The sequence below is a fragment of the Euprymna scolopes genome, chromosome 21 (genome assembly GCF_053919585.1).
Source record: "Euprymna scolopes isolate OS-2025 chromosome 21, ASM5391958v1, whole genome shotgun sequence".
Classification (NCBI taxonomy): Eukaryota; Metazoa; Mollusca; class Cephalopoda; order Sepiida; family Sepiolidae; genus Euprymna; species Euprymna scolopes.
This window is the reverse complement of record NC_136502.1, coordinates 2,583,898-2,608,756: the sequence shown is the minus strand read 5'-3', so window position 1 is coordinate 2,608,756 and position 24,859 is coordinate 2,583,898. Positions and strand designations below refer to the sequence as shown.

General features: G+C 31.9%; 1 protein-coding gene across 1 annotated transcript in view; it reads left to right on the top strand.

Annotated features, from left to right (window-relative positions):
* LOC145241969 (uncharacterized) overlaps positions 1–24,859 on the top strand; it is a gene marked incomplete at its 3' end in the record, with an annotated part of 88,094 nt that extends 63,235 nt beyond the window's left edge. The window contains 2 exon segments of the mRNA XM_080104837.1: positions 15,337–15,775; positions 19,777–24,859. Of these exon segments, the coding sequence (XP_079960963.1) occupies positions 15,395–15,775; positions 19,777–24,859 (5,464 nt within the window).

Here is a 24,859-nt window from a genome sequence, read left to right as displayed (position 1 = left end):
TTGATTCTTATTTTGAATGCTTTTATACAACCTTTGATTAATTTCATTTCGTTTTTTGCATTTTTCAGAAATTAAAATGATATCAACTGAAAACCAATAAAAGAATAAAAATTATTAGAATGGGGAAGAAAAAAGAGCTTAGTAATGATCTTAGGACTAAAATTGCGAATTCACAGAAGGATGGTTTAGGTTAAAAGTCAATTTCCAAGAAATTTGAGGTCCCTACAGCAACAGTACAGAGCATCATCAAAAAATTCCAGAGCCACCACACAACAAACAACTTGATTGGTAGAGGAAGGAAAAGGAAACTGTCTGTTAGAGCCACCAGGAATATTGTAAGAAGTGTTAATGCAAATCCAACCACCACTACTAAGGACATTTTAGAAAATCTGGAGTCTTCTGGCATAAAAATATCAAGGCAAACATTGCAAAGGACTCTGCATGAAAATGGTCTGAAAGGAAGAAGACCAAGAAGGACTCCATTGCACACCGGAAAACACCTTGCAGCACGTCTAAAGTTTACTAGGAACCATGTGAATTCTCCAGAGTCCGTTTTCTCAAGTATTTTGTGGACTCACGAAACAAAAATTGAATTGTTTGGCCATATGGATGCTTCTTACGTTTGGAGGAAGAAAGGAGAAGCTTACAACCCAAAGAACACCATACCCACGGTGAAACATGGTGGTGGTAGCCTAATGTTTTGGGGCTCCTTTTCAGCTAGTGGTCCAGGTAGTTTGGTCAAGATAGATGGAACCATGAAGAAGGAGCAATATTTGGAGATACTCCAGAAAAACATTAGACAGGATGCGGAGAAGCTCCATTTAGGACCAAACTGGGTCCTTCAACAGGATAATGATCCAAAACATACTGCCAAAATAGTCAAGAAATGGTTTGAGGATAATCAAATTAATGTTTTGGAATGGCCTAGCCAGAGTCCCGACCTGAACCCTATCGAAAACCTCTGGCACATATTGAAAACTGAGGTTAAAAAGCGGAAACCTAGAAATTTGAGGGATTTGGAGAACTACTGCATTGAAGAATGGTCAAAAATCAGTGTTGATGCTTGTAAAAACCTTGTTGATAAATATCCAAAACGGTTACAGGCAGTTATTAAGAATAAAGGGTATTAGTAAGAGAGGTATGAATAATTTTGAACTAGTGCCATTATTGTTTTTCTTTGTATAATGTTTCAAACTTGCATAATTTATTTATTTGTTGAGTTTAAATTAAATGCTTATGCTTGATTTATTGTTTGAAATCCCTTTAATATTGTCTACCTTCTGGTTTGAGCAATAATCTTATAGAAATCTCAAAGATCCGAGGGGTATGAATAATATCGGGCACAAGTGTATATACGATGTGTATATATATATCTATCATGTATATATATATGATGTGTGTATATATATCTGTCATGTATATATATATGATGTGTATATATATATCTATCATGTATATATATATATGATGTGTATATATATATATCAGGTATATATATATATGATGTATATATATATATATATCATGTATATATATGATGTGTATATATATGATGTGTATATATATGATGTGTATATATATATATCATGTATATATATATGATGTGTATATATATCATGTATATATATATGATGTGTATATATCTATCATGTATATATATATGATGTGTATATATATATCATGTATATATATATATGATGTGTATATATATATCATGTATATATATATATGATGTGTATATATATATCATGTATATATATATGATGTGTATATATATATCATATATATATATATATGATGTGTATATATATATATCATGTATATATATATGATGTGTATATATATATATGATGTGTGTATGTATATATCATGTATATATATATGATGTGTGTATGTATATATCATGTATATATATATGATGTATATGATGTATATATATATGATGTGTATGTATATATATCATGTGTTTATATATCATGTATGTATATATATATATCATGTGTATATGTATATATATATCATGTATATATATATCATGTGTATATATATATCATGTGTATATATATATATATCATGGGTATATATATATATATATCATGGGTATATATATATATCATGTGTATATATATATGTCATGTATATATGTATATATATGTCATGTATATAAGTGTCATGTATATATGTATATATGTGTCATGTATATATGTATATATATATATGTCATGTATATATGTATATATATATGTCATGTATACATGTATATATATATATATATATCATGTATATATGTATATATATATCATGTATATATGTTATATATATATATCATGTATATATGTATATATATATATCATGTATATATGTATATATATATCATGTATATATGTATATATATATCATGTATATATGTATATATATATCATGTATATATGTATATATATATCATGTATATATGTATATATATATCATGTATATATGTATATATATATCATGTATATATGTATATATATATATCATGTATATATGTATATATATATCATGTATATATGTATATATATATCATGTATATATGTATATATATATATATCATGTATATATGTATATATATATATATCATGTATATATGTATATATATATATCATGTATATATGTATATATATATCATGTATATATGTATATATATATCATGTATATATGTATATATATATCATGTATATATGTATCATGTATATATGTATATATATATCATGTATATATGTATATATATATCATGTATATATGTATATATGTATCATGTATATATGTATATATGTATCATGTATATATGTATATATATATCATGTATATATGTATATATATATCATGTATATATGTATATATATATCATGTATATATGTATATATAGAGATCATGTATATATGTATATATATAGATCATGTATATATGTATATATATAGATCATGTATATATGTATATATATAGATCATGTATATATGTATATATATATATCATGTATTTTTGTGTATATATATATATCATCTATATATGTATATTTATATATCATGTATTTATGTGTATATAGATCATGTATTTATGTGTATATATACATATATCATGTATATATGTATATATATATATATATATCATGTATTGTTGTGTATATATATATATCATGTATTTATGTATATATATATATATATCATGTATATATGTATATATATAGATATCATGTATATATGTATATGTATATATGTGTATATGTATATATATATATATCGTGTATATATATATATATCGTGTATATATATATCATGTATATATATATATCATGTATATATATATATATATATATATATCATGTGGAGAGTAGATAATACAGTGGATGTTTTATCGGCAGCTCCAGTAACTCTCGCTTCTCCTATTTTGTCATTCAGTCCTCATTCAATGAGTGAGTTTTCTGACAAAGGGTGAAGAAAAAGCTGCTTAAAGGTCGGTACTACTTGGTGACCAGTAGTCTGAGATGTCGGATATTTTTCTGTCTTTGTCGGTCCTTGTTGCCATGTCACTAGTAAGGGTGCTGGAGGTAAACTTTTAGTCTGGGCTGACGTTATCCGCCTGATAGTCAGGGACCTGAACCTTGGATTAACCACGAAGGAGGCTGTCCTATCAGCAGGCGCAAAGTACTGGGACTGCTGTATTGCCATTTGGTGAGTGGATCTGGACCATGCAGTAGTCTCTGGTGGGGCCTCTCGATGCCATACTAGTGGGTAATTGTTACGGCTTTACCTTTTCGTGTGCTGCAAATAAAAAAAAAAATTTTCCTGTCTTTTTCTCTGTTACTTTCCCTCTCTGTACTGCTCTAACCAAGTATGCCGACCTATTCCACAAATCCCAAAACCTCAACATGAAATATCTCCAGAATAAAAACCTAGAACCCCATCTTCCAGCGTAGACCCCTACTACCAGGTCTCCTTCTCCAAGATCAGGGGTCTACGTTCCAACCTTCCAGAGGTTGAAACCCAATTACAGGAGACGAAACCGGACATATTATTTCTATGTGAAACTGGAATAGGGCCGACCACTTCCCTAGATGAGTTCATAATTAATGGATACTCCAATTTAACAGCTAAATCTGACTCCCAAGATCGCCATGGGCATGGAATATGTGCCTACATTAAGGATGGCTTCCCATGTGGCAAGGATATCTCTAGAGAAGATCCTAATTTACCCTATATGTGCTTCAGGGTTGCACTTGCTAACACCACTGCATTTATATTTGCCCTCTATAGGCCCCACAACAGCGGAGTTACTATCTTTAAGAGCATATCTGAGAAAATAGACCACATACTGTCTTCACATCCCTCGGCTAACATCCACATATGTGGTGACTTCAACGTCCATAACGTGGAATGGCTGACCCATTCAAATAAGACAGATGATGAGGGGAGGTTTTGTCATGATTTTGCCATTGCTTATGACCTCACTCAGATTGTTCGCGAGCCCACCCGTGTGCCCGATACACCCAATCAATATGCAAGCCTCTTAGACCTTTTTCTTTCAACTTCCCCTGAGCTATGTTCATGTACCGTTCATTCTCCTTTAGGATCCTCCGACCACTCCGTCGTATCAGTTAAGATAAAAACAAAATGTAAGAAGCCATCAGACGTACCCCTCCACCGTACTGTATACCGATACTCTATGGCTGACTGGGATAGCTTCCGTACATTCATATCTGATTTACCTCTGCACTCCATGTTTAAAAAGGAAGTGTCCTCTATAGTATCAGATCTGACCGAATGGTTAATTGTAGGCATAGACCAATTCATACCATCTAAAAAATTCCAATAAAAACCTAACAGCCAGCCATGGTTCTCCCCAGAATGTGCTGCTGCTATCGCGCACAGAAATCACTTTTTCCATAACTACCAACGTAATAGATGCACTGAGACTAAAGCTGCTTTCAGGACTGCCAGCAACCACTGTAAAAGAGTAATAAAAAATGCAAGAGAGCTATATGCCCAGTCTGTTAAATCCAAGGTAGCTGATCAGCGGCTTGGTTCCCACCAGTTTTGGCAAATAACAAATAGGATCCTGAACAGAAGTGTGCGTTCTATCCCAACCATTATCAATGGGCCAGAGGTTATCTCGTCAGCGTCAGACAAGGCCAAACTATTTGCAAAGAACTTTGCAGCTAATTCTACCTTATGCGATGAAGGCCATCAACTCCCCATATTTCCTCCTATAACACAGAACAAGCTAGGTAACATACAAATATCCGTGCATGAGGTCGCCAAGCTAATAAAAAACCTAGATTCCAGTAAAGCAACTGGCCCTGATGGCATCCCAATTATAGTGTTAAAAAAGCTTCAACCAGAACTTGCTCCCATACTTACGAAACTATTTAAACGCTGCCTTAAGGAGAAGTGCTTTCCGACCCCCTGGAAGACCTCATCAGTTTGCCCTGTATTTAAGAATTCAGGTGATAAGTCATCTCCCTCTCAATACAGACCAATAAGTCTTCTCTGTGTTATGAGTAAGTTACTGGAATCAATATTAAATAGAGAAATAGTCAACCACCTCAGCAGGAATAACCTTCTTAGTGACACACAATATGGTTTCCGCTCTGCAAGATCTACCGCAGATGTACTGACGGTTATATCTCACAGGATTAGTGAATCTCTTGACAAAGGCTTCCTTTCTAGGGCAATTGCTCTTGACATATCAAAGGCCTTTGACAAAGTATGGCATAAGGGTCTACTTCACAAGATTTCCAGCTACGGTATAACTGGAAATGTTTTCTCAATCATTAAATCATTTCTCTCCGATAGGCTTATAAGAGTAGTGGTAGATGGACAAAAATCGGAGGCCTGCAATATAAATGCTGGAGTCCCTCAGGGGTCAATCCTGGGCCCAACTCTCTTCCTGATCTACATCAATGACCTCCCTAAACACATACTTAAATCATTCGTTGACATCTATGCTGATGACACGACCATCTACGGCAACACATCAAAGGCTGTAAATGACGAAGTTCTCTCGGATTCTCTCTCCTCTGATCTCGAGCGCGTGGTTCAGTGGGGGAAGATGTGGCTAGTTACCTTTAATGCACCCAAAACCAAACTCCTATCCTTACATCATCAACGCTCTGATCCCCAGCTGGCATCAATTGTGATGGATGGCTCTCGTCTGGGTGAGGCCCCGTGTTTTGACAAGCTTCTTGGTTTGACCTTTACTCCTGATCTGAAATGGAACACATACATCAAGTCTGTTGCCAAGGTCGCAGGAAAGATGGTGGGATCCTTCTACCGCTCCAGAAGATATCTCACTACTGATGCAATTCTCTATCTATATAAAAGCCAAGTACGGCCAAGGATGGAATACTGTTGCCATATCTGGGCAGGAGCTGCCAAAAACAGCCTATCATGCCTTGACAGAGTACAAAATAGACTTCGTGGTTTAGTGGGGGATGCCCTTTTCTCTACCCTGCAACCCCTCTCCCACAGAAGAGACGTTGCGAGCCTATCCTTGTTTTATCGTAATTTTCATGGCAGGTGCTCGTCTGAACTCCAATCCCTGGTCCCCCCTCGCCAATCTTTCACGAAAAACACCCGTCTAGCTGAATCCACTGTGAAAAATTTCCCCCACTCTATATCTGTGCCTAAATCAAAACGCGGATTTCATGAGCAAAGCTTCTTTCTTAGAACTGCACGCCTGTGGAACTCTGTTCCGTCTGCCTGCTTCCCTCCGGACTACAACTTGGAGGTCTTCAAGTCTAATGTTAACAAATTCCTAATGAACCGCCCCCCCTAATTAAACACTTCATAAAATCTCCTCACTAACGTAATGTACTTGCAATAACCCTTATCCCTGAGTGGCTTCCGGGCCTTGATAAGTGGTGATCACAGTGTAAAAAAAAAAAATATATATATATATATATCATGTATATATGTATATATATATCATGTATATATGTATATATATATCATGTATATATGTATATATATATCATGTATATATGTATATATATATCATGTATATATGTATATATATATCATGTATATATGTATATATATATCATGTATATATGTATATATATATCATGTATATATGTATATATATATCATGTATATATGTATATATATATCATGTATATATGTATATATATATCATGTATATATGTATATATATATCATGTATATATGTATATATATATATCATGTATATATGTATATATATATATAAATCAGGTATATATGTAAATATATATCATGTATATATGTATATATATATAAATCAGGTATATATGTATATATATATTATGTATATGTATATATATATTATGTGTATATGTATATATATATTATGTATATATGTATATATATATATATCATGTATATATGTATATATATATCATGTATATATGTATATATATATATATCATGTATATATGTATATATATATCATGTATATATGTATATATATATCATGTATATATGTATATATATATCATGTATATATGTATATATATATATATATCATGTATATATGTATATATATATCATGTATATATGTATATATATATCATGTATATATGTATATATATATCATGTATATATGTATATATATATCATGTATATATGTATATATATCATGTATATATGTATATATGTATATATGTATATATATCATGTATATATGTATATATGTATATATATCATGTATATATGTATATATGTATATATATATATATATCATGTATATATATCATGTATATATGTATATATATATCATGTATATATATATATCATGTATATATATATATCATGTATATATATATATCATGTATATATATATATCATGTATATATATATATATCATGTATATATGTATATATATATATAATCATGTATATATGTATATATATATATAATCATGTATATATGTATATATATATATAATCATGTATATATATATATATATATATAATCATGTATATATATATATATAATCATGTATATATGTATATATATATAATCATGTATATATGTATATATATAATCATGTATATATGTATATATATATAATCATGTATATATGTATATATATAATCATGTATGTATGTATGTGTATATATATGTATGTATGTATGTGTATATATATGTATGTATGTATGTATATATATGTATGTATGTATATATATGTATATATGTATATATATATATAATCATGTATATATGTATATAATCATGTATGTATATATATATGTATATATATAATATAATCATGTATGTATGTATATATATATATATGTATATATATAATATAATCATGTATGTATGTATATATATATGTATATATATAATATAATCATGTATGTATGTATATATATATGTATATATATATAATCATGTATATATATATAATCATGTATGTATGTATATATATATATATGTGTGTATATATATATGTGTGTATATATATATATAATCATGTATATATATATGTGTATATATATATATAATCATGTATATATATATGTGTGTATATATATATATATAATCATGTATATATATATGTGTGTATATATATATAATCATGTATATATGTATATATAATCATGTATATATATATAATCATGTATATATGTAAATATGTTAGTATATATATATAATCATGTATATATGTATATATATGTGTGTGTATATATATATAATCATGTATATATATATATAATCATGTATATATATATATATAATCATGTATATATATATAATCATGTATATATATATAATCATGTATATATATATATAATCATGTATATATATATATGTATATAATCATGTATATGTGTATATAATCATGTATATGTATATATAATCATGTATATGTATATATAATCATGTATATATATATGTATATAATCATGTATATGTATATAATCATGTATATATATATGTATATAATCATGTATATATATATGTATATAATCATGTATATATATATATATATAATCATGTATATATATATATAATCATGTATATATATATATAATCATGTATATATATATATAATCATGTATATATATATATAATCATGTATATATATATATATATAATCATGTATATATATATATAATCATGTGTATATATATATATAATCATGTATATATATATATAATCATGTATATATATATAATCATGTATATATATATATATATATATATAATCATGTATATATATATATATATATATAATCATGTATATATATATATATATAATCATGTATATATATATATATATATATAATCATGTATATATATATATATATATATAATCATGTATATATATATATATATATAATCATGTATATATATATATATAATCATGTATATATATAATCATGTATATATATATATATATATGATCATGTATATATATACATATATAATTATGTATATATGTGTGTATATATAATTATGTATATATGTGTGTATATATAATTATGTATATATGTGTGTATATATAATCATGTATATATGTGTGTATATATATATAATCATGTATATATGTGTATATATATATATTCATGTATATATGTGTATATATATATATTCATGTATATATGTGTGTATATATAATCATGTATATATGTGTGTATATATAATCATGTATATATGTGTGTATATATATATAATCATGTATATATGTGTGTATATATAATCATGTATATATGTGTGTATATATATATAATCATGTATATATGTGTATATATATATATTCATGTATATATAATCATGTATATATGTGTGTATATATATATAATCATGTATATATGTGTATATATATATATAATCATGTATATATGTGTATGTATATATGATGTATGTATATATGTATATATATGTATGTATATATCATGTATATATATATGTATATATCATGTATATATATGTATGTATATATCATGTATATATATGTATGTATATATCATGTATATATATGTATGTATATATCATGTATATATATGTATGTATATATCATGTATATAGTTATATATATATCATGTATATAGTTATATATATATCATGTATATAGTTATATATATATCATGTATATAGTTATATATATATCATGTATATATGTATGTATATATCATGAATATAGTTATATATATATCATGAATATAGTTATATATATATCATGAATATAGTTATATATATATCATGTATATAGTTATATATATATCATGTATATAGTTATATATATATCATGTATATATGTATATATATCATGTATATAGTTATATATATATCATGTATATATGTATATATATCATGTATATATGTATATATATATATCATGTATATATGTATATATATATATATCATGTATATATGTATATATATATATATATATCATGTATATATGTATATATATATATCATGTATATATGTATATATATATATCATGTATATATGTATATATATATCATGTATATATGTATATATATATCATGTATATATGTATATATATATCATGTATATATGTATATATATATATCATGTATATATGTATATATGTATATATATATATATATATCATGTATATATGTATATATATATATCATGTATATATGTATATATATATCATGTATATATGTATATATATATCATGTATATATGTATATATATATATATCATGTATATATGTATATATATATATCATGTATATATGTATATATATATCATGTATATATGTATATATATATATCATGTATATATGTATATATATATATATCATGTATATATGTATATATATATATATATCATGTATATATGTATATATATATATATCATGTATATATATATATATCATGTATATATGTATATATATATATATCATGTATATATGTATATATATATATATCATGTATATATGTATATATATATATCATGTATATATGTATAGTTATATATCATGTATATATGTATATATATATATATATATCATGTATATATGTATAGTTATATATCATGTATATATGTATATATATATATATATATCATGTATATATGTATATATATATCATGTATATATGTATATATATATATATATCATATACATAGTTATATATATATCATGTATATATCTATATATATACATATATATCATGTATATATGTATATATCATGTGTATGTATGTATATATATATACATATATATATATATATCATGGGTATTTATATCTATATATATTTGTATATATATATATATATATATATCATGTATATAAAAATAATGATCATCTAAATAATTGTTATTTTATATACGCATGTAATATGTGTATCTTTTTTTACTATGTGTATATATGTTTTGTGTGATATATATATACTACAAATATGTTATGCGGATGTTGTACACATGATATAAATTATCTCCGTTTATACACATATAATACATATCGCTAGATTTTGTGTCTATTTTGCAATTTTCTTGAAGGTAATTTTTCTGCAGATACACAATTTTGTACTGTAGTCATTGTATACTTAATAGTGACGTCATCAGATGAAGGTCAATTTTTCTGATTTGTTTTCATGAGGTGTATACACGTCTATATCTTTTGCCTTTTCATGACCTTGATCAACTTTACAAGCAGTACCATTGGTTATTTCAAAAGAATTGTACAAATGACAGTGCTCATTTCTTTAATGTAATAATGATGAATATGTTTGCTGTGTTTTACAAAGGAGTTACCACATATTAAAGCCTAAATACCACTCGAGGATAAGGGTTAATGTGTGTAGTCATTAGCCAGTAGTGTAGAAATCGTTCATGGTGGAAATTTGGTATAATTAGATTATTTGTGAGGATGGTTAAGAAGAACTTGTTTACGTTGGACTTGATGACGACAATATTATTGTCAACTGGAAAGCAGACCAGCAGGACAGAATTCCGCTGGTGGACAGTTCTAGGAAAGAAGCTATGTTCATGGAATCCATGTTTACATGTATTTCCAGTTTAATATGATGGTTGTTCCCATAGCAATGCCTCCTTAAAATATTCAAGATCTGCAAATGCCTCCTTAAAATACTGAAGAGCTACAAAGATAAGAATAGGACCATTAACGCGAGCGATGTTTTGGGTTTTCGAATTTATTTTTCTACATGGTCACCACCATTCTCAATGCACTTTTGCCAACGATGCCCAAGAGCTTTGGTGACTCAGTCGTAAAATTCAGTGCTTGTTGAAATAGTAAATTTTTTTAAGGCTGCTCTTATAGCATCGTTGTCAAAAAAAATGCTGCCCACATAATGTCTCCTGTAGAGGTCTGAACAAATGGAAGTTTGACAGTGCCAGGTCGAGATTATACAGTGGGTGAGGCAGCACCATCCAGCCGAACTTTGTCATACATTACATGCTCTTCAAACTTGTGTGTGGCATTGTTATCGTATTGCAAACAGAATGTTTCCATTTTCTCTGGTTTTTCATGGGCAATCTGGGACTTCAATTTTTGTGAATATAGCAGTCAGAATTAAGTCAACATGAAATCCAGGAGGATGACACCCTTCCTGTCCCAGACGATGGTACACTGCTTTGTCTTTTGAACTACTTATTTGTTGGAGAGCATGAGAGATGCCATTCTGTCGACTGTCATTTGAACTCTAACGTGTAATGGTGAGACCAAGCATTCATCAGATTCAATCATTTTTGGAAGACATGTTATCAGTGGTCAATCTGGTCGTGTGTGAGCATTCATAGAACCTGCCAAATACAAAGTATGCTGTGTCCTAGGGATGACAAGATCGTTTTGAGTGCATCCACATTCAACCCCCGTAAATGTAGCTGCGCACGTAATTGAGAAGCAAGACTTGCACAATCTCCAGCCATGTCTCCCCCGTTTCGGCATTGCTTAATTCTAATAACGTGAAGAAGTTCAGGACAACTGGAAACAATGCTAAGATAAGAAAGTAAATACAGCACATGGTAATTTTCTGAAATGGTTACCCATTTTAATACTGGCTTGGCTTAACATTGCTTAACTCTGATCTAATGGGAACCAGTGTGTCAATGTAATTATGCCGTATAGATGTGTGAATGTGCATATATATATATTAGTGTGTGTGTGTGTGTATCTGTGTATATATGACACTTGGTACTTGTGTTTTGAGGACCGGTTTCGTTTGTGGAAAGCAACCATTTAGTAAGTCACCTGACAATGACTTCTGGTTTAAACTTACCATTTGTCTGAAATATTAGCATGTCGTGTCGTGACCATGTAAATTTGTTTATATTAATATCTATCTTGTTCTTTTATTGAGCACTCTTAATAATTTCCTTTAATTCATTATCACTCTTGAATACCTTTAACCTAATATATATATATATATATATATATATATATATATATATATATATATTGTAATCTTCAAAGATGAAAACTTGTCAATGTTTATGCATATGCACATTTTTTTTTTCAGAAAACTATTTCTCAACATTATTTCACATAAGAGTTAAAAATTGTAAGCTATTTCCCGTCATCAAATAGCAACTCCAATTGGATATATTCTGCAATAGTTCAAAAACGAAACCATTTCAAAATAACGGAATATAAATGGAACTTTGTTTTTTTAATAATGATGCCAGACAAAACAGATGAAAATTATAAACACATTCTTTGTTTATGGTTTGAATATTAACATTTTTATTGTTCACATCTAACACGTAACAATGTGACTGCTAGTGCATTATGATTTTCACATTTGCGATAGATAAACGCTATCCTTGTCATAGGATCACGAGTAAAATAAACCTGGATCTGGTGTTGCTATATACACCAACAACATCATGAGATAATTGCACCAAACATGAGCTATGGGGCTCAGAAGAAAGATCTCACCATTATGATCAGCCGTGTCTTGTTTGATAGTCAACTTGGGGTGTCCAGTTGGCATCTTGTAAATATTGACCCTTCTTATTTCAAGCAACAAAATACAGCAGACAAAATCTTTTAGAACTGAAAAGTGAGATGCTTGTTCACATTACATTTAACTTTCAACATGTTAATACAATCAGAGAAGTGGGAAACAAGGAGGGAATTCCAAAGTTCAGCAGTTCAAGAAAAGAAACTATTAGAGTAGAAGGTTTTGTAGCAGTGAAGGGGTGGGATTTTTCTGTTGGTTTAGTCGGAGATGTTTATATAGCATGCAAGTGCTACAAGTTTGTCAAAATACGTACTATTAGAGTATTTGTAAAACAGGAACAGGGATGCAATACTGTGGTGATGAGACAGGGGTTGGAGTTTGGTTGACAGTTTGGGACTTATTAAAATAAGATAAAAATCTGATCAACACCAATCAAAACCAAGGAAATTCGATTAGCAATGGAATTCGGTGCTTGTACAAAGGCGACAAGTTTTTTTTACTATATCTTTTTAAGTAAAAAAAAAATATTGCCATGTGGAAAATAGTAATATATCCAAAAATTATAAAAATTCATCAAATAGAACAACTGTTAGTAAAAAAAGTCTTTAGCTATCGGCTAATCATGGTGATCGCCATTATAATGTAATCTAAAATATGCTTTCTGAGTTATGTCCCCTGTTTCTGCTATCTTAATGGTCTACTCTAAAACATCTAAGAAAAATGCAATTTTACCCAATTTTCCATAAAAATTACTTTTAACTATAACTAACTTTCTATTCAATTAATTTTCGTAATTTTTTGATATATTACTATTTTCGACCTGGCAATTATGTAAGTAATATTGTTTTTTATTCAAGTTTTATTAGTCCAATGACTTTTAAGTTACAACATTTTTTGTTTTAAATACAACGTACAAAATAAGATTTGCATTTTCTTTTTTGTTTTGCCGGCCAATTTTTGATAGATGCATGTAAAATTTAAAAAAAAAAAAATCTGTATGTATGCACAAATGAAACAGAAATAAAAATGTAAACAATTTTTGACCATAAAAAGGCAGAAAGACTTGTATTTATTTTTAATGAATTTTTGAAAATATATCGAGTCCTTCAAATATGCAAAGTTATTGGACTAATAAAACTCGATTAAAAAACAATATTACTTACGTAACTTACAAGAGGCGTGCAATAAGTAATGCATACTAGTTATGTAAGTAATATTGTTTGTTTTTTTTAATTGATATGTGGCCTCTCTTTGAACAAGCGCTTTGAATTCTTTTACAAAAGCAACCTGTCCATAAAACAAAGGCTCTGTTACATGTATCGAAGATAATCGTAAAGTTATTTATTTTCAAAACATCCTGTAGATAAAATATATTAGCATTGTTTTTTTCTGAAGTTTTATTTTTTATTTTACAGAATTTTCTGATCTTGAATTATTCGAAAGTCGATAACGATTTTCTGTAAATACCAAACCATGAGTTCGACCAAAAGCCCCATCAGTGGGACGTCCCAAAGTGCCCCAAAAAAGAAGTTGGAAGACAAAAGTGAAGAAATAAAGAATGCAAAACAGCGCCACCTTGAAAGAGTTATGCCACATGTCCGTCAGTCCCCACGCCAATCGAGGAAAGGTGGTAAATTCGGATCGGGGGCAAACGCTGATGCGCTGACATGCAGCATATGCACGGCCACATTCAGTTCTAAGTCGTACGCCAAATTCTGTGTTCACATGAAAAAAGAACATTTCTTGGAGGTTCATTACCAATGCCAGGCTTGTTTGAAAACTTTTTCCAATCAAAGACTTCTCCAACACCACAAGTGTCACGTGCTAACGACACCAAATGATAAACAAAGCAAAGTAAGTATATTTGCTCCATCCATCTTTATCCGCCATTTTTACTAATAAACTTTGCAAAAGTATGAGTTCATATATACTTGGCTTAACTTTTGCAGCCACGTAACTCTCGCTCCCTTATTTTGTCCTTTAGTCCTCACATTCTATCAGTGATGTTTCTGACAAAGAGGGAAAAATTGCTGTTTTCTGGGTCTAAATCTAATCTTTTTTATTTTTTTTGCATCCATAGATTTTTGAATTTGTGTTATTCTGCCCCCTTAAGTAATCCAATCTACCAAATTTTCATCGCTGACTCAATAACCATTTAATCCTGATCCTCGAGTGGCCTCGGGCCTTGATAAGTGGTGATTCCTATGTAAAAAAAAAAAAAAAAAAATAGCTCACAACGCAATATTTTTGAACAAATTTGAATGGTCACAATTTAGTGGTTAATTGAGGTATGAAAAAAAAGATGTGTGTTCAATGATTTTGTGGATGAAATCATTTTGTTGATGACGAATCAGCGAAGAGGAAAATTTGTTGCGGGAAGGATATGTTGCAATGAGAACGAATAGTAGCATTTGAGATGAACTGTTGCCAGTAAACACCAAATATTTACTGAAATGGACATGTGCATATGAAATGCGTGTATATTGACGACTGGCTCCTCTAAATAATTCTGTATTGATTGATGTTCCCACCTCATAGACACGTTATAGACACGTCACAGATATGCAAAATAGTTGCTTCTAAAAAAAAAAAAAAATACTCACATGCTGCTTATCAAAGATGCCATTCTGTACGTGGAAAAGAGGTTAATTTTTGTGGGGTTTCAATCCCTATTAGAGGTTTCTGAAAACATTAAAATTTGGCCAATCTTAAGGATTATTATTATCCGGTTGTATAATAATATAGCTATGGTTGAATTTGGATGTAGAGCTTCTCAAACATTTTGAAAACTTTTCTGAGTGTCACAAATAAGTAATTTGTGACGTTAAATAGGAAGTCATCTTGACCCGCACATGACGGCCCGTAACTTTTCTTGACAACATACAACAGTTGAGTCTCTTGTTAACAATTTGTAAATAGTTGCATCAATGGATAGTGAGGTCTGTCTGTATTTATGCCAGTCAAAGAATTGTTGATTTTGTGACGCTGATAATGGAAGCAAATTAAAAAGCAGAACAATTAACTCCATTATTTGCTCTGGAGTTTGGAATGTTTTTTATAGCAAGTACATGGAGATGAAATGCATCTTCCTGGCCATCCGCCTCCCCCCTCCTGTTACTTGTGAGGATGGTGGAAGAGCCTTCAAAATTTCATCCATTCATGTAGACATTGAACACGAATAAGAATCAATCGCACAATTCTGCCACATACTTCCTTCTGCGATGTAACTTCTGGTACATGTCAGCCTAACCTTTGACTTAACTGTTAAAAAAAAAATTAATTCTTCTTAATTCTACTAATGTGAAAACTTGTCTTTTTAACACCCCATGTACGATAGAGTTATGTGAGAAATAACAATTGTTGTGCACGTCGTAACACTGAAAATCAGTTGACTTGATTTTAGGGAAAATTCAGGAATTTTTTTTGTCTTCTGGGAAATCAGTGATTGAGCTTGTTTTTAATTAAGCTGAGGAATTTGCTTATTTTCTTCTTTTTTTTAAGGAAAAATTGGGGAGATTTTTTTGTTGTTTATTATTTTTATTGCAAACAAAGTATATTGCTAGGTGGACATAAGAGGTTACTATTTGAGATCATGTCTAAGAGGGAACGTTGAGTAGAAAGATGTTTGTTCACATTACATTTAAACTACTACAGGTTAATATAGTCGGAGAAGCAGGAAACAGGGAAGGAATTCAAAAGTCTAACAATCTTAGAGAAAAAACTATTAGAATAGAATGCTTTCCGGTATATAAGAATCTCAATAGTGAAGGGGTGGAATTTTGTTTTTTGATGGGTTAGTGAGGCGTATATACGTTAGAGGACATAAGTGCTATGAGTACATCAGAGCACAGTAAAACAGGCAAAGAGATGCAACATTGTGATGATGAGGCAGGGGTTGGAGAGTGGTAGATGCAACATTGTGATGATGAGGCAACTATATTCCATGCAGGTGGCTTTGTAGACATGCAGAATACTCTCTGGTGTAATTTTCTAGCACAATAGAGGGAGCCCACCTCTTTTGCAGCAACTTTTGCAATGTCCTCAATATATTTGTTCCAATTTATATTGCCTGTGAATCTTTATTCAAAGAGTTTGAAATATAAGTTCTAAAGTAGGGCGTTATTTGTCGTGCGCATTGCTGGTTGAGAAGTTTTTGTTTTAATTTTGTAGTCGTAGCTGGAATATCTGTTTGCGAAGGATTCCTAATAATTCCTAATCTTTAATAAATTCTCAAGATCAAACCCCAAATTACTTCCATCAACGCAATTAAAAATATCGACTGTTTTCATAAAACTTTGTGAGAATAACAATACTACACAACTGAAGTTTTTTTTTTGGTTAAGTTTGCATTTGTTTGAAAGAAAATCAAGAAATATACCCCCCCCCTCACCATTTAAAAAGTGTAAGTAAATATTGAATCGTAGATAAGTATGGCAACAAATTAGTAAAAAAAAATAAGAACACATCTCTGTTCTTGTCCAGAATTCACCATAAATTAAAAACAAAAATAAAAAATTGTATGATGTATGTACTCATGATAGAAGGAAACTGTCATATTCCAAAAATCACATAAATTGATCAAGTAGTTTTATTTTAAAATAAAAAAATCAAATTTTATGAGTAATGAAAAAGGGGCTGTCTCGCATTGCCATCTTGAAGAAACAAGAACAGATAATTTCACAATAATTTAAACTTGTAAGATCAGCCTTGTAATACCTATGATTTCTCATTAATCACTTAAAATCATTTAAAAATTCTTTATAAAAATAAAAAACTACATGCTTTTTGGAATATTATCTTTGTTCACATCAAAGTTTTTTTGGTTTTTTAATACAGGGAGAGGGCACAACTGTAACATGGACATTATAAACAAACATTACTATCAGACGTTACAAACTTTACAAACAGACAAAATAAATAAAAATCCAGACTAGCATTGTTTTTTTCTTTTTTCTCTTTTTTTTTTCTTTTTTTTTCTCTTTTTCTTTTTTTCTCTTTTTTTTTTCTTTTTTTCTTTTTTTTTCTTTTTTTCTTTTTTTTTTCTTTTTTTCTTTTTTCTTTTTTTTCTTTTTTTTTTTTTAACAAAATTTCTTATTAGCGTTACTTTCAACACAACTTAAAAAGTCTTTCACTGCCACTTGTCTATTTTAGTCTAGCACATATTTCTCTTCCAACCACATGCTGGGCACAGCTGATCCATTCTCGTCTTTGACTTTACACTTCCATTCTCTTTGACACTTTCCTTCTGCCCCGATCACATGCCGTATTTTTCTCCTTTTTTCCCTTTTCTCGTGCACACGTCCTAATCTGAACATGTGCGTTTTGTTTTTGCTGCTGCTGCTGCTAATCTCTTTGCAAGCCAGCCATCCTTTGCTGCTGCTGATACTTACCTACATGCTCACATGCACTATGTTACATAGCCACCCACTGACATTTCAAAGCAACTACATTTCAAATAATCTTAATCTTAATTTAATTTACCACCTGACGAAGGCCAGAGGAATAGTTGGCCAAAACGTTGTGAAACAACAACTAATAAAGATGAGAATAATAGTTCGCAATAAATAAATTAATATAAATAATACTCATCTCAGTAATGAATTCAAATCAAAATAATATACAAACCTTAATCGTTATTGAATAAAATCCTTTCTGCACCAAGGATTAAAATTGTTTGTATCGAGCAGAATATTGGTCTGTTTATACATTTATCCACTATTCCATATATTAATCGTTGTTTCCTACTTAAAAATACATGCAGTGAATTGTGATTTTATTTAAAAATTAATTTATTGTTACCATTGTATAATGTTTTTTTAAAAATTTTATAATTTTTTTTTTCTTTTCCTCACCAGGTGCAACATACGTGCTCGCTCTGCCAGCTTGTTTTCTCTTCCTTGTATGAGATCAACCTTCATCGATGGTCAAGCCATGGTGCCAAGGCTTATCATTGCTTGCAGTGTTCACGGCTTTTAGGTTCCGTAGCAAATCTTGCCGATCATGTTCACGCTCACAGTAGACGTCGGAAAGTGGCCCCCAATCGTAGACCGTTTGCGTCTCCTCATCGACGGCAAAAGCTTCTCTTCAACAAACCAAGAAGCAAACCGGCAAAGAAGAACTTTGATGCCTCAAAAGCATTTCAGTGCGATTTTTGCGCACAGGTCTTTACAAATTTATCACTCATGATGTCGCATCGGCGTCGTGTGCACAAAGAGAGCAAGCTGATTTGCAATTGCTGCCAGCAGAAGTTTCCTGATGCCAACCTATTGGGCCAGCACTTGGCTTCGGCTTCAGAAGATCTATCAAGCCCAGACACAGAATTGACTGACACAGCAATCAGCAGTAGTAGTGGAAAGGAAGGCGTAGACATAAAAAAAATATTATCGGTGCCAGTAAAAGTTTCTTCAAGTGACACTGACATAGTCCCAGCTTCATCATCAATTACACCAAGTCCTGCTTCTGGGAAGCTGTATGATTCCACTACGGATGAAGATCTGGGAATATCTAGTAAGAAATATCTCAAAACGGAAATTCATGGAGAAGCATCTAAATCTCCGTCTCTCGCAAAATCGCAACCCATCGTTGAACGTGTGCCTCACATAAACAAGTCTCCAATCTTGATCGGTTCGAGACAATGTTGTTCTTGCAAATTTACTTTTGTTCCAAAGACCACTGAATCCGAACAAGCTACCTGTCCAAAATGTAATGACGTTCCGAAAACGGCAAACTTGCCGAATAAGAATGACCAAAAGTCGAAGCCGCCACTCATTGTCACAGGATTACTGTCGGAGAAACAAAAACGAAAAACTGTTGCCAAGAAAGTGCATGCTGGGTACCAGGCGAAGAAATGCTCATCAGAGACAACAACTTCTAAAGAAACTGGGGATGCGAAAAAAAGTGACGATGGCGAAGATGATATGTCAGAGGAGTCGTCCGTTGAGGCGAAAGACGCAAAGAAAACTTACGTCTGTGACTTTTGCGAGCAGAGTTTCGGGTCCGTTACTTGGGTGATGCGGCATCGTAAAAAACACCATGAGGACGCGCAGCTGAAATGCAATGTTTGCCAAATAAAATTCCTGCAATCTTCAGATCTTGGTCATCACCTGGCAGAATGCCGACAAGAAACAGCATCGCCTTTGTGTTCAGACACGTCCTCCTCGAATAATGCCTGTTCATCAACACTGCCCCTCCCTGTCGAGACGACCAGTGGCAAATCCTATGCGTGCGATTTCTGTTCCCAGTCCTTTGCCTCTGTCTCATGGGTTATGCGTCACAGGAAGCAGCATGTCGATGATTTGGGCAATTATTGGTGCCGGGCGTGCTTTGAAACCTTCGACAAATCAGCAGATTTTGGCCGACATTTAGCAAACTGTGTGGGTGTGCGCAAGACAACCCCCAACACAAATTCTAAAGTTGTGGCAGATAAGAAAGAAACCAGCGTTAAAGCTGCTACAGCTGAAAAAGAAAAGGAGACAGAAAAAAAAGAAAAGGAGATAGTAAAAAAAGAAAAGGAGACAGAAAAAAAAGAAAAGGAGAAGGAAAAGGATGCTGAGAAGAACAGTCCACTGAAGCGCCGATTTCGATGTGACTTTTGTTCCCAAAAGTTTGCATCAATACGCTGGGTGATTCGCCACCGACAACAGCACACTGACGACTACATCTGCCAGATCTGTTCTCTTGCATTTGATCGTACAGTAGAGTTAGGACGGCACCTGGCTGCTGGATGTGCGTTAATTGATGACGAGCTTGAAGCAAGCGCAGCAAAGGCAAGCGCTAAGCCAAAGACGTCTGAGTCTGCTGATGACGCCAAAAAGAAATTTAGCAAAGACGACGTGAAAATTGAACCAAGTGTGTTGTCTGAGACTACAGGAGACAACCCTGTTTATTTGTGCGATTTTTGTCAGCAAAAGTTTGCCAGCGGAAGATGGGTCATACGACACCGTAAGCATCATGAAGGGGGTGAAACTCTCACGTGTCAACGGTGCCAATTAAAGTTTAATCGGTCAGTAGAGCTGGGCAAGCATTTATCTATCTGCCCAAAGATGCAGGGTACATCCACTACATTGTCTCAGTCATCATCAAGCACGGCGGAAGGAGCTGTCGAAGACGAACATGAAAGGGGTTTTCAATGTGATATCTGTGGTCAAAATTATGCGTCAGCTCGTTGGGTAATGAGACATCGACGCAGCCACAATACTTCAGAATTTCCATATGTGTGCCGGAATTGTAAATGTTCATTCAACAGATCTGTTGAGATAAGCCAACATCTTCGATCGTGTCATAATTCTTCGAGTCCGTCAGTCGCAGTCAAACCAATCCTAAAAACTGCACCAAGCAACCATGAAATCCCTCGTACTACAGCTATCATCAGTAACTTAATTTCAAATCAGTCTTTTTCAAATAAATGTGACAACTCATTCTTAAACAATTCTAAATCGAACATAACAGATGCCAGACCGAAATTAGCAAATAACAGTTTTCCCTTGCCTGCGCATATCAAAATCGAGAATATTCCAGCAGCCTCAACTCCGATGAATCTATCATTCCGATCTGATTCTGCAGACAAATCAAGCAAGAATACAAAAGCATCTCCGAAAGGATTGTCAACACCTGGAGATAATCAGAATATTGATTACTTTCCGAAAACATTGTCTCCATTAGACTTGGTTCAACGGAAAAAAGTCAGTAGCATGACAAAGAAAGAAAATAAAGACATACCAACCAATGCTTCCTCAAATAAGATTCTAAATTTGAGTGTCGTAGGAAGCAAGGCACTAAATTTGAGCAATGCCAAAAATTTGAACTATGTCAAAAGCAAGGCTCAAAATTTGAGCAATGTAGACAGTAAGATTCAAAATTTAAATAATGTCAAAAGTAAAACTCAAAATTTGATCAATGCAGAAAGTAAAACTTCAAATTTGAACAATACGAAATGTAAAATTCTAAATTTGAGTCATGTCGAAAGTAAGTCTCTGAATTTCAGTGATGTGGAAAGCAAGTCTCTGAATTTCAGTGATGTGGAAAGCAAGTCTCTGAATTTCAGCGATGCAGAAAGCAAGTCTCTAAATTTCAGCGATGCAGAAAGCAAGTCTCTAAATTTCAGCGATGCAGAAAGCAAGTCTCTAAATTTCAGCGATGCAGAAAGCAAGTCTCTAAGTTTCAGCGATGTGGAAAGCAAGTCTTTGAATTTCAGCGATGCAGAAGGTAAATCTATTTCTTCCCAAATTTCTAAAGACCAACTCCAGGAACAAGAAAAACCATTCAAAACAGGCACTAAATTCTCCTGCGATTATTGTTCGAGTAAATTCCCTGACGTGATCAGCTTACTTACCCACCGCGGAAAGCATTCCCTATCGTCTAGCTGCCATAAATGCGGAAAGAAATATTCAAAATGCATAGAGGTATGTCAGCATCTTGAACGATGCGTGCAAGCCAATTCCCCGGCGGGCTCATCTCCGAACCAATCAATACCAAAACAGTTTTACTGTGATTTCTGTCTCAAAACGTATGGTGGCAGCAACTGGATCATGCGTCATCGTCGTAAGCATACAGATGAAAAAGAATATACATGCCGTGTTTGTAAGTTTTCCACGAAGGGTGCAGGTTTTATGGCACGCCACCTTGCCTCCTGTCAATGGATAAAAGCCAGCCTTGTGAACAATGGTTTCCAGCCCAAGAAGCCTGTCACTAACCCATTTGTCATTTTCCCGTCATCACCTGTTACTTGTGATTTCTGTTCAGCTACCTTCCAATCTATCCCGGATCTCATCAAACACCGGAAGTTTCACACATCCGAAGAACTTCCAAAGTGTCGGTATTGCAATATGACTGTTGTCTCACAGAAGCAAATGACAGTCCATCTTGCCAGCTGCCGTGCACACCCAAACAACCACAAGTTTGTGCCAACAAATCTCAACCGCAATGGTATTGTCAAACCGGGTGACTTAAAAATGAAATATGTGCTGCCAAAGGAAGCGAGTGGAAAAGTTGATGGGGAAAAGGTGTTCACATGCGATTTTTGCGGCCAGGGTTTTGCCAGTTGCACTATGGTGATGCAACATAGACAGCTGCATACAAAAGAGTCGCATGTATGCCGGAACTGCGGCAATTTGTTTGCCCTCTCCGAAATGGGTCTTCATCTAAGCGTCTGCAAGCAAAGATCACACTCTAACCCGACAAAGATATTACCATCGACAAACTCGCAAGCCGCATCCGACTCGGAGACGGGAGCACTAGATTTAAAGAAAATTTACACATGCGATTTCTGTCATAAAACATTTGATACTTCTACAAGAATAATGCGACACCGACTCAACCACACGTCCAATGTGCCTTATAAATGCTTTCGGTGTCATCAGATTTTTAATTTGGTGCATTCTATGGCCAATCATCTTACAACTTGTCACCTGTCGTCTCCGGGAGGTCAAGTGTCCAGGCAGATGGCCCCAAAATCCGAAAAGATGATGTATCTGTGTGACCGTTGTGGAGGACATTTTCCCCATACAGAAGTAACCCGTGTGAATGAAGGGGTAACCTATCGCTGCCACTACTGTTTAAAGTCTGTAAACCACATTGTGAAGCAGAAAACCGATGGCACGTGCGCCCACTGTGTTGCTGGGTTCGACAGTCCCACAAGTCTACAAAACCATCTCAAAAACTGTACCACAAACAGAAACCGCAATGAGTTTTACATAAATCAGAAAGCAGGGGTTACTCACGTAGAAGACGTGAACAGGCATCCCACAGCAGCACCGCCAGCTCACTCCAAAATCCAGGAGGTTTGTTATTCAGAACCACAAGACCTGTCGAAAAAATCTTTCCAAAATTTTGTACCACCTTCGGTAAACAGACTCTCAGCACCTTCTCTGTATAAGAGTCTCTACGTCAAGGAACAACCCCAAAAAACATCAGGAAGTGCTTCAATTCTTGAGACACCTC